We start from the raw sequence: 13,040 nt of genomic DNA, 5'->3' as shown, positions 1-13,040 counted from the left end.
ATTCTTTTATAATTAGTAGTAGATAAAATATGTACCTAAAGTTTCAGTTTCTAGATTTGAGAAAAAAGGTGAGAGCATGTTTTGTCCCCAGAGTACCAGGTACCTCTTACTCTCCTGATGCTTCAGTGTTAGTCAGACCTCCTATGGCTGTGACCAAATAGAAGCAGCTTGAAAGAAGAAAAGTTTATTTTGCTCATGGTTTTTGAGGCTTCAATCCATCCTGGCAGGAGCATGTGCAGAGCAGCCCCATCATGGTGGTCAGGAAGCAGAGCAGCACACTAGCATGAAGGGCTAAGGCAAGATACAGCTGTAAAAGACACATGCCCCTCTCCGTGACCTACTTCTTCCATTGAAACCCCAGCCTTCCACACTCTAGCATCTCCCATAATCAGTAATTTAACATGTTCTTTTAGTCACAGGCCTCCTAATCTAATCATCTCAGGAAAACCCGCACAGACACCTACAGGTGGGCTTTCCTAATCATGTGGGCACTTCTCAGTCCAATCAAGTGAACAGTCAAGCTTAATAATCATACCTCTTGAATGTGGAGCTTAAACCATTGCTAACTATTTAATTAGAACACTTAAGAAGTATAACATTAAGTGTAGCATTTTCCCCATTGGAGGCAATTTCATACAATATTAAAAATAGTTTTTTGTGACACCTTACTTCATATCCTGGGATAGAGATTGTTATAGGGAAAAATAGAGAGAACTGAGTCTAAAAGACATTAGGTCAGAGATTGTTTCAAAAGGTGCCTTTGAGACTGTGAAACTAGGGACTCCTTTGTGTGTAAAGGGGTGTTTTGTTGTTGTTTGTTTGAAATAGGACCTTGCTATGTAGCCCTGGCTAGAAGAAATCACTATGTAGACCAGGCAGACCTCAAACTTGTACAGATTCTCCTATCTCTGCCTCCTGATTAGAGGCATGAACCACTACACACATGGCAGATATTTTTCTTTCCTTGTGGTTCTGGGAATGGATCCCAGGAACTTGGGTATACTAGGCAAATGCTCTACCACTGAGCTATATCTTTAGCTCCATGAAACCAAGAGCTCTTGCAGCCATTACCCAAGTTAAAAGTTCTCTACTGGTTGTCACAGTCACTCAGTTGTGCTGCAGTTTCAACAAGGAGAGGTAACATACATAATTATGCAATTCATGAATAATGAAATAGCAAAGTGAGAAAATGTCTCTCAGTGTAAAATAATAATTGAAAATTTTATCTAAACAACACCCTCACATTAGGGCAAGTGGGTTTGCCTGTGATTTCAAGTATTAAAGTTGCATCTCTTTCATATGAGAAACAAATCATTACTCATGTCATATACAGTCTGTCAAATATGTTTTAGGTTGAAAACACAGAACTTAATGACAGTATTGTGGAGGGTGTATGCCCACCTATTTGATTTGAAATGTCTTAGAAGAATCTTTGTGAACAGCTCTCATTATTTGATAATTCAGCTAGAATGAACATTTAAGAACGTAATTATATGCCTAATACTGGACCATATATTTTCTGGTTTGATTTTTTCTAAGAAACTAATTCCTGAACATACTTTCAATATTGTCACGTCTTGATTTTTTTCATCTGGTGGCTGAGTCAAGAGGTGTCAGTGTATGAGATCAGAATCGTCAGCAGCAAGAGAAGGAACGACAGTATCAAAGACATAACCTGTCAGCTCCTGGGCCCATGTTCTGTATTAGACTTTGCCCTGTCTTGCAAGTGCTCCTGGTACTAATATTGGGGGTGGTATACATAAAACATTTAATCTGCATTTCCCAATCAATGGTGAATCAATGTTATTTGCATTGTTTTAATGAATCCAAGCTTATGTGAACCTCCTTTAAACAACTATTTCCCTATAATTTATGTAACTTAAAGTATAACAAACTATTGCAGTTACCTTCCCATTGCTGCAATAAACCAGCTAATGGGAGGAAAGTTGTTTATTTTGATTTACAAACTTGAGGGGAAACTCCATGATATCAGGCTAAAGATGTAGTTGGGCAGAGGCTAGACATCACCTTGCCACAACAGATGGCAAACAGGAGAAAGTGGAGTGAGCCAAGTTCTGACAAGAGGCTCCACCTCCCAAATTATCATCAGCTGGGGATCAAACATTCAAAACACATCAGTTTATGGGAGACACTAATTAAAAACATCATATAAATATTCATAATTCCAAACTTATGTGAACCTCCTTTAAACAGTTCTCTACAATTCTCTAGAATTGTAATGAAATAGAATTACATTGGCCTTATAATGTACTATGCTCACCACAGCAGTAGAGCAAATCCTGCCAACAAACCATCATTACATGTTGGGTAGACACTCTGCCAACTGAGTATATCCTCAGCCCCTTATTTCACTTTTAAGGTTAAAGGATTATTGCATCAGACCCAGAAAGATACTGAGATACTGTTTGGGTTTACTTCCTAGATGCACATGTTCCTGTGATAAGTTTATGCCCTGAACCTTCAAAACAGCCATGCTGCAAACATGTTTCCTTCTTAATCATGTTTCCCAGAATGAGAGACAGCTTGAACCTACTATGTGATTATACTCAGTGCCACTCTTCGTTTTCATAGTGTGGTTTTAGTGTCTAAAGATAATTCATCTTGGATGCTATTGATCTTCTCAGACACTGGAGATGATCCAGGCTGGTGCTACAGTTATTATAATAAAACCTTTATGCCTTTCTCTTTCATTGTATCAACTTGACCAAGTAATTTTTACCTTTAGTAGTGACTTTAGAAACTAACACTTTCATAAAGTAGAAACCCAGCATAATCTAATAAAGCTAGAGTATAGCAAGCCTATCTAGGAACAAGTTAAAGATGATTTCAAGTGACATTTTTGAGGAGTAACTCAGACTGAATCCCTGTGATTTGAAATTTATTATTACAGTGGAATACTTTAGTATTTCTTTTTGCTCAAGTTTTTAAAAAATGTGAATGGTTAGAATGTTGGCAGCTTTAGATCTTTTTCTCCTATAACAACTGAAATATTCATAGAAATACTAGCTTGGCATCTTACGTTTTCCATTGACAAATGTTAATGACAGTATTTTTCTATTGCTATACATAGTCACTTTATTTCCTCTAGAAAATATGGTAGAATTAAGTATGTTATTTCCTGGTGAGTTTCATGAAAGGTCATTTAGAATTTCAATGGACCCTCATGTGAACAAGTATAACACCTTTACTAGTAATGATGAAGGACTGGAAACAGGGAGACCACTTGTCTTAAATCCTTCCTTTCAGGTGGTAGGTGCATGTGGTAGGGATGAGAGCAGTGTCTTAAACCACCAGCATGTATCTGAAAATATACCCAGTTTCCTTGGCAAGAGTGTTCTAGACAATCCATATTCTCGGTAACATTAAGTTTTTGCTAATCAAGAACTACCCCAGTGGTGTGATTTGTAAGGTAGTTAAGTGCTAACCGGACACAGGTAATCAGAAAGTGATTGGTCATTGAGGCATCAAATGATGAAGGTGTACTTGGGAAAGAGATTTACTGACCTCACTGTTCAGAAAGGCAGAGAGAAGACCCCAGAAGAAGCAATGTGCACAGTGCACGTGGACTAGACTCTGACTGAAGTAGAGGGTATTTACTGGGACATCCAAGAAGGTTAAGTGTGACCCAGTTATAAACATGTCCCCAAAGTTGAACATGCTCTTAAAACCAAATTAAAAGCTAAATTACTTTGCTTACCACATAAGCTCTTAAGAGCTCTTCAAGGTCTTAAATATGGAATATTTGAATCCTCATATTGTTTCCCAGTCAAATATATTTATAATTTTGTTGCAGTTTGAGCATCCATCTGAAAATTGAAGTCTAAAATGCTCCAAATTCAGAAAATTTTGAATCCCAACATTCTATAAATAGGAAACCATTGACCTCATAGAATACAACATACTTAAAACACAGACACACAAAACTATGCTATGTACATAGGTGTATATGAAAAAAAATAATTTTATGTTTAGACTTGGGTCCCATTCCCAAGACATCTCATTATGCATACACAAATATCTCCAAACCCAAAACATTTGAAAATGTGTAGCACTTATGGTTCCAGGCATTGTGATTAGGGATAGTCAGCCTATATAAGCTATTTCTTAAAGTAAGAAACAATATAATGCACTCTAGTGACAATCTCTGCTTATAGAATCTGTATGATTCTGGGAGCAGGTGTAGTTAGGCCCATTCATGCTGAGATGCTGGTGCACACCTTCAGCATGGCTGCCAATGAACACCAGATGGGAATCTGCCCTCACCTTACATTTGGCTTGTCAAGGGGAGTGGCAGGAAGGGACGGGCCATAAAGTTACGATATTTCTTTTTATTTATTTATTTTTTAATATCTATTTTTTATTGACAACTTCTATACATACAGTCACCAAACAATGGTATTTTCCTCCCCTCCCCACTTTCCCCTTCATAACTCTGCTTTCCATCATATCCCCTCCCTCTCTCCATTAGTTTCTCTTTAATTTAATGTAAAATGACGGTATTTCAATATACCCAGGGAACAAAAGTTATCTATGGCATTTTCCAAAAAACTCATAGTTAACTTTTTTCCTGAGTATATTTTCTAAGATGAAAAAAAAAATGCTCCATTTTACGTGTTCACCCAATGACTTTTTTTTTTTTTTTTTTTTTCAGATGAATGCACTGGACACCCTTGGTCAGACTGCTTTGCATAGAGCTGCCCTGGCAGGTCACCTGCAAACCTGCCGCCTCTTGTTGGGTTACGGCTCTGATCCCTCCATCATCTCCCTACAAGGCTTTACAGCAGCTCAGATGGGAAACGAAGCTGTGCAGCAGATTCTGAGTGGTGAGTTTCCATAACCTGGATTTAACGTGCTCCCACTTCCACACAAATGCTCTCGCAGTCTGCACCACCATTTTAAGTAATTCCTTGGAATTTTTTTGGCCTGAGTTTTCCCCTTACTTCTCTAGATTGCAGTGTAAGCCTGTGGCCTTCCCCAGTTCCCTTTTTTTTTGCTGGGATGAGGAGCATGTCAGTAGGAAATTTGCATTGTCTTTAGGGATTTTATTTGTTTTGCTTTTGTTATTTTGTAGTTTGAAATTGAAATTCTGACTCATGAATGATATGGTCAAAGGTGGCTTAAAATTCCTACAAATAGGATACATTTATGGTAGTCATACAGCCCATTGAATAGAGAAAATTAATTCTTGCAGTAATGATCTTTTAACGAGTTTTTATGTATAATAGTCTGACTTTTTGCATTACAATTTTTTTAATATATTTTACTTGACTACTTGAGACTTTTTCAAGAGAAAGAAAGAGGCAGGAAGAGAGAATGGGCACACCAGGGCCTATAGCCACTACAAAGGAACTCCAGGTACATGTGCCACCTTGTGTATCTGGCTTATGTGGGTACTGGGAAATCAAACCTGGGTTCCTAAGCTTCATAGGCAAGCACCTTAACTGTTAAGCCACCTCTTCAGCCCTATTTTTTGTCATTTTCTTTTAACTTCAGTGACATTCATGGAATTATCTTGTCTTTTTTTGGTTTAAGTATAATTACAAGCTGTTGATGAATTTTACAGTGACATTGACATTCCATTGTAGTCATTTAGTTTATTGACAAAGATTAAACAAGACTGATAGAGCTTCCTAATTCCTAAAAGCTAGGATAAATTTCAGTTACCCCCTAAAAGTTATCACTGACATGTATAATTGACTCTCATCCATCTTTTAAATTTTGCCTGTGATTATGAACACACAAAAACTAGAAGAGTAAAAATGGAGTATATGGACTAGTACTTAGAAGTCCTGTTACCTTTTGCTGCTTGTAGCTCAGTGTTTGTTAACTCTATAAAGCATTAGACCTCCTTTTAATAGCAAGTATTTTATGGTAACCTATTTCCTATCCAGAAGTGAAATTTGTAGATAATATGTTCTAACTATACAAATTTCTTCAAAAATCTTCATCAGAAAAATAATAACTATAAAATAAGGAGATAATGATACTAAATCTAGTAAAATTTATAGTTATATACTAACTTGAACATCACTCACACTACAGAACCAAAATTGACCCCAGAAATTCAGTAAAAGCTCCCAAGAAGCACAGTCAACTTGAGAATCACTGTTCTACAGTGTAGCAGACCTCTGAACATGCATGAAAGTTATGGTGCTGTGTTGGAGCCTAAGGAAATTAATGCTCCAATGCGCTGAAACTCTTGTCTGGGTCTTCTTTTCTTCATGCTGGTTTGCTCTTTGATAGTGACCATTCTTCTTCAGTCTTTATGCACCTGTTTTCACTATCAAAATGAGTAAGATCTCTCTGAAGGGATTAAACTTTCCATCATACAGTTTAAGCTTATACTATTAAATAGTTCTGCAGAGCAGTGCAGCATTCTCAAATATAAGATATTATTCCTTCACTAGGAAACATTTCTTTGTGTATTGTTGGTCCTTCAATCCTTTTGAGGCAGGCTGCTAGCTGGTTTCAGGATTGTCCTGGCTCCGCCTCCCATTGCCATAAACTCATTGGGATTATAGAAGCATGTACCATGGGGGAAGCTAAGGAAGTCTAACCAATATACCATCTCCCAGCCCACTCTTAACACTTTTTACTGAGAGTCATATTGAGTACTAAGTCTTATTAGTTTCTGTTTGTTATAACCATTAATCAAGTGAACATGTTAATAGGACTGTACATAATTTTTTTAGAGATAGTTAACAAAATGGGAAGGAAGCATTGAACAAATCAAACAAACTAAATTCATATAATGCTTTTAAAATGTCTTCTAGGTCAATGCAGTTCAAATATATGACTCCTGGTAAAAGCAGAGTTAAATGCTAATCACAAATAAATGTTTTCAATTTTTAAAATTTTGCTGTAAAATTGATTTATAAAAGTAAACATAGAGGTAATTAAATGATTAATTTAGGACATGGTAGGTTTTCATATTCTTTATTGCTGCTGCTTTTGCTGTTTCATTATTATTATTACTGTACTAAGTTACCTAAGGCTATTTTCATGCAAGTATAGAACTTGAACATACAGGGTACTCCTCCCCCGTATTTTCCCCATGCCCATCAGTCCTTTGTTCCAGACAGTGCTGCTTTTGCTGTCATGTCTGATGTTATGTGTCCACATCAAATCTAGGCCCCACATATAACAGAAAGATATGTGTCTGTCCTCCTGAGACTGATTTAGTTCACTGATATGATTGTCTCCAGTTGCATCATTTTTCCTGCAAATGATAGAACTTCTTTAGTTCTTTATTTTCAAATTCCTTACACATCAGAAAGAGCATGCAAATAACAGAAAAGTCTGGTAAAATGGTGACCTTTCAAAGGCTCTGAGGTTTTTTTTTTAAATCAAAGTTATTTTGCCTATCCTCCCTCCCTCCCTCTTTCTCTATCAAATAAATAAATAAATAAAAATATTTAAAAATTATTTTGTGTTTGGAAGAGGATATAATTTTTTTAAATTTTATTTATTTATTTGAGAGCGACAGACACAGAGAGAAAGACAGATAGAGGGAGAGAGAGAGAATGGGCGTGCCAGGGCTTCCAGCCTCTGCAAACGAACTCCAGACGCGTGCACCCCCTTGTGCATCTGGCTAACGTGGGACCTGGGGAACCGAGCCTCGAACCGGGGTCCTTAGGCTTCACAGGCAAGCGCTTAACCGCTACGCCATCTCTCCAGCCCAGGATATAATTTTTTAACTAGTATTTCCACCAAGAACCCATGTCTCTGTAGAATGTGGGGCATTATTCAGCTGAGCATTTCTATTTTACCCACAAGTAATTCAGTTTTTGATTGTATCAGCAGTGACTCCAAAAAGAACACCTCAGTCATGAGGGCTTAGTAAGTTTCTAAAATTCTCTTCTGGGCAACATTTTAAAAGGACTTGCTAAAGCCAGATTTGAAATCCACTTAAAAATACCCTTGCTGGGGCTGGAGCAATGGTTTAGTGGTTAAGGCATTTGCCTGCAAAGCCAAAGGACCCCAATTTGATTCTCCAGGACCCACATGAGCCACATGCACATGGGGCACATGCATCTGGAGTTCATTTGCAGTGGCTGGAAGCCCTGGCACACCCATTATTTTTCTTCCTCTCTCTGCCTCTCTCTCTCTCTCAAATAAATAAAATTTAAATTTAAATTAAAAAAAAATACCCTTGCTTAATATACCCGATAATATAGATTTGAGGTCCATGGTTTTTTACTTTTTTTATTGCCAACTTCTATACTTACAGGCAATAAACCATGATAATTCTCTCCCCTCCCCCCACTTTCCCTTTCACAACTCCTCTCTCCATCATATTCCCCCACCCATTAATCCCTCTTATTTTGATATCATAAACATTTTCTTCTATTATGAGGGTCTTGTGAAGGTATCACTAGGTAGGCACTGCTAAGTCATGGATATTGAGGCCAATTTCTGTCTGGATAGTTGCATTGTAAGGAGTCATACCCTTCCTGTGGCTTTTACATTCTTGGAGGGTGTGATAGGGATATTTCAGTGCTAGACACTCATCCATCACTTCTCAACACCTTTTGGGTCATCCCAGTGGTCACTGTCATCTGAAAAGAGAAGCTTCTCTAACCAAAAGTGAGAGTAGCATTGATAAATGAATATGAACATTATATAGTACTTACAGGGCAATTTGGTGAGAATAATATATGCATTTAGCCAGACAAGAGCAGGCTTTATACCCCTAAGGTTCATGACTTCCCCTGCCAAAGGCTTTTAATTAGGTTTTCAGTACTAGGGCTATATTTCCTCCCATAGAGCAGGCCATCATTCCAATTAGAGAGCAGTTGGTTTCTCCCAGAGCAGATATGGCACTATTGTACCTGTTCAGTCATTTGGCCTCTCTGGCCAACCTTGAGGCTTCCAGTGTCCACTGTTCACCACTGATGACTTTGATCTCCCATAGGGCTGTGTGCATTGCAGCTTTTTTCAGCTTTTAGTTGGCTCTGCAGGGAAGAGGTTTTCAGCTTGGCCCCAGCTTGATTTCTCAGTGACCTTGCCACTCAGGCATGTGAAGTCTTCATCAGTAGGGTCTTGCCATTTGTTTCTCATGGGAAACCAAGGGCCTTGGCAACAGCCTGTAAACTCCCTGGCCAACAACTCACTGGAAGGTATCCCATTCCTGGCACTGAAAGTTTCTAGTAATAATCTATGGCTTCTGGATGTGCCAATATCCAAAAAAGTAGGCTTTCATATGTCTTATTCAGAATATCTTGAATTTTGATTGACCCGTCCCCCACCCTTCTTTTACTCAGTCTCTTGCCCTGGACTCGTTTAGGCCTTTCCCCTCCATGTAATCTGTTCTTCTACACACACACACACACACACACACACACACACACACACACACAATACCATCCCCTTAAGTCCTCTCCTCCCTCCCTTATAGTCTCTATATAGCTTACTGGCCTCTGCTGCCAATTTTTGTTTCAAGCTCACACACAAGTCTAAAACATTTGTAGCTAGGATCCATATATGAGAGAGAACATGTGACATTTGGCTTTATGGGCCTGGGTTACCTCACTTAATATAATCCTTTCCAGATCCATCCACTTCCCTGCAAATTTCATAATTACATTTTTCTTTGCCACTGAATAGGACTCCATGGTGTAAATGTACCACATCTTTATTATCCATTCATCTATGAAGGGACCATCTAGGCTGGTTCTATTTCCTAGCTATTGTGAATAGAGCAGCAATAAACATGGTTGTGTAGGTATCTCTAAGATAGTGAGAAGAGTCATTAGGATATATACCTAGGAGTGCTGTAGCTGGATCATATAGTAAATCTATTTTTAGCTATGTCAAGAACCTCCACACTGATTTCCACATTAGCTGTACCAGACTACATTCCTACCAACATTTATTATTGTCATTTGTTTTCTTGATGACCATTCTGGCATAAGTGTGATTGAATCTCAAAGTAGTTTTAATGTGTATTTCCCTGATGGCTAAGGATGTAGAACACATTTTTAGATTTTTTTATAACATTTTTTGTTTATTTTTATTTATTTGAAAGTGACATTCAGAGAAAGAGGCAGATAGAGAGAGAGAGACAATGGGCGTGCCAGGGTCTCCAGCCACTGCAAACTAACTCCAGACGCGTGTGCCCCCCTTGTGCATCTGGCTAATGTGGGTCCTGGCGAATTGAGCCTTGAACCAGCGTCCTTAGGCTTCACAGGCAAGCGCTTAACTGCTAAGCCCATCTCTCCAGCCCTTTTTTAGATGTTTATATGTCGTCTGTATTTCTTCTTTTGAGAACTATTTTGTCCCATAGCCCATTTCGTAATTGGGTTGTTTCATTTCTTACTGTTTAGTGTTTTGAGTTTTTTTTATATTCTGGATATTAATCCTGTGTCAGATGTACAGCTGTCAAAGATTTTCTCCCATTCTATAGGTTGTCTCTTTGCTCTATTCACAATGTCATTTGCTGCACAAAAGCTTTGTAATTTCATGAGATCCCAGTGGTGGATTAGTGGTTTTATTTCCTGAGCAGCTGGGGTTATATTCACAAAGTCATTGCCTATGCCAATATGTTGAAGGGTTTCCCCTACCTTTTCCTCTGGCAATTTCAGTTTCAGGTCTGATATTAAGGTCCCTGATCCACTTGGACTTGATTCTTGTGCATGGAGAAAAGGATCTGTTTTCATCTTTCTATATATAGCTATCCAGCTTTCCCAGCACCACTTGTTGAAGAGGCTGTCTTTTCTCCAATGAATATTTTTGGCATTTTTGTCAACAATCAGATGGCTGTAGCTGCCTGGATTAACATTTGGGTCTTCTATTCTGTTCCATTGATCTACATGTCTGCCTTTGTGCCAGTACCATGCTGTTCTTATTATTATGGCTTTGTAATATACCTTCAAATTGTATATGGTGATACCACCAGCCTATTTTGGCTACTTGAGATTTTTTTATGCTTCCAAATAAATTTTAAGATTGATTTTTTCTATTTCCATGAAGAATGCCATTGGAATTTTAATGGGGATTGCATTAAATGTGTAGATTGTTTTGGTAAGATTGACATTTTCATAATATTGATTATTCTAGTCCAAGAACGTGGGATGTCTTTCCATTTCTTTGTGTCTTCAGCAATTTCTTTCTTTTTAAAAATGTTTTTGTTCTTTATTTTTATTTATTTGAGAGCAACGAAGAGGGAGAGAGAGAATGGGTGTGCCATGGCTTCCAGCCACTGCAAATGAATTCCAGATGCATGCGCCGCCTTGTGCATCTGGCTTACATGGGTCCTGGGGAATCGAGCCTTGAACTGGGGTCCTTAGGCTTCATAGACAAATGCTTAACTGCTACACCATCTCTTCAGCCTTTCCACAATTTCTTACTTGAGTGTTTTAAAGTTCTCGTTGTAGAGATCCTTCATTTCCTTGGTTAGATTTATTCCAAGGTACTTTGGTGTGTTTTTTTTTTTTTTTTTTATGCAGTTGTGAATGGGAGTGATTCCCTGTTTCATCCTCTGCATGTTTGTTTTTAGTGTATAGGAAAGCTACTGATTTCTCTGTGTTAATTTTGTGTCCTGCTACATTGCTAAAAGTGTGTATAAGTGCTAACAGTTTGCTGGTAGAGTCTTTAAGATCCTGTATGTATAGAATCATATCATCTGTAAATAATGATAATTTGATCTCTTCCTTTCTGATTTATATCCCTTTTATGAGTGTCTCTTGCCTCATTTCTACAACTAAGACTTCCAAAATGGGGTCAGTGGTCACCCTTGTTTTGTTCCTGAATTTAGTAGAAAAGCTTTAGGGTTTTCCCCATTTAGTATTATGTTAGCTATATGCTTATCATAAATAGCCTTTATTATGTTGAGACATGTTCCTTCTATTCCCAGTTTCTGTAGGACTTTTACCATTAAGGGATGTTGGATTTTTGTCAAATGCCTTTTTCACATCTATTGAGATGAGCATGTGATTTTTTTTCTATAGTCCATTTATATAGCATATCATGTTTATTGATTTGTGTATGTTGAATCACTCCTGCATCTCTGGGATAAAGCCTACTTGGTCAAGGTGAATAATCTTTCTGATATATTCTTGTATTCTGTTTGCCAGTATTTTGTTGAGAATTTTTGCATCTATGTTCATGAAAGAGATTGGCCTGTAATTTTCTTTTTTTGTTCTGTCTTTGCCTGGTTTTGGTATCAGGGTGATGCTGGCTTCATAGAAAGTGTTCAGTAGAATTCTTTTCTATTTTATGCAACAGTTTGAGAAGCAGTGGTGTTAGTTCTTCCATGAAAGTCTGGTAAAATTCACCATTGAATCCATTCAGTTTTCGTAGGTCATATGAATCAAGGAAATCATCCATTTCTCTCAGAGTTTCAAACTCAAAGGAGTGTATAGTCTTAAAGTATGTCCTTATGATTTTCTGAATTTCCAAGGTCAGTTTATGACTAAGTGAGACCCTTCCCCAACAAACAGAAGAGGAGACAAAGGCACTATAAATCAGGAAGTAACAAATGACAAGCCCCAAATATAGCTTATTTAAGAATGACAAATCTGAGTATCCATCAAATTTAACACACAATTTACCCTCACATGGAAGGTGCAATTAACACTTCCTATGCAAGCCTCTATATCAGCACAGATCCTGGCTGCAAGCACCACAGCAGTGAGATTCTGGCCAGTTCCCTCCTTTCTGGTAGATCTTTGTTTCTCCTGCTTCTGTGCTAGGGCCAATAAAAACCTATACACCTTCACTTGTCAGAAGCAAAGTGTATTTTGCTGTGGTTTTGCTTAACTCTCTCCCTAGGCTGGTTTGGTGTGACTCATATGCAGCCATCTTAATCTGGAAGTCTCTTGAGGTTCATTTTTAAAACTGTACTTTTTAAAGAAAAAATATATTTTATTTTGTTTATTTATTTGAGAGAGAGAAAGAGGCAGGGAGAGAGAGAGAGCATGAATGGGTGCACCAGGGCCTCTAACCACTGCAAATAAACTCCAGACACATGTGCCCCCTTGTGCATCTGTCTTATGTGGGTCCTAGAAAGTTGAACCAGG

General features: G+C 38.0%; 1 protein-coding gene across 1 annotated transcript in view; it reads left to right on the top strand.

The window, feature by feature from the left end:
- The window catches only part of Tnks (tankyrase), a 194,778-nt gene that overhangs the window by 128,058 nt on the left and 53,680 nt on the right, over positions 1-13,040 (top strand). Inside the window, exon 12 of the mRNA XM_004666930.2 lies at positions 4,673-4,844. Coding sequence (XP_004666987.1) covers positions 4,673-4,844 — 172 coding nt within the window. The remainder of the gene's footprint in view (positions 1-4,672; positions 4,845-13,040) is intronic.

This window comes from Jaculus jaculus, chromosome 9, assembly GCF_020740685.1.
Source record: "Jaculus jaculus isolate mJacJac1 chromosome 9, mJacJac1.mat.Y.cur, whole genome shotgun sequence".
Classification (NCBI taxonomy): Eukaryota; Metazoa; Chordata; class Mammalia; order Rodentia; family Dipodidae; genus Jaculus; species Jaculus jaculus.
Note: the sequence above shows the minus strand (reverse complement) of the source record. Positions and strands in the feature narration are given on the sequence as shown.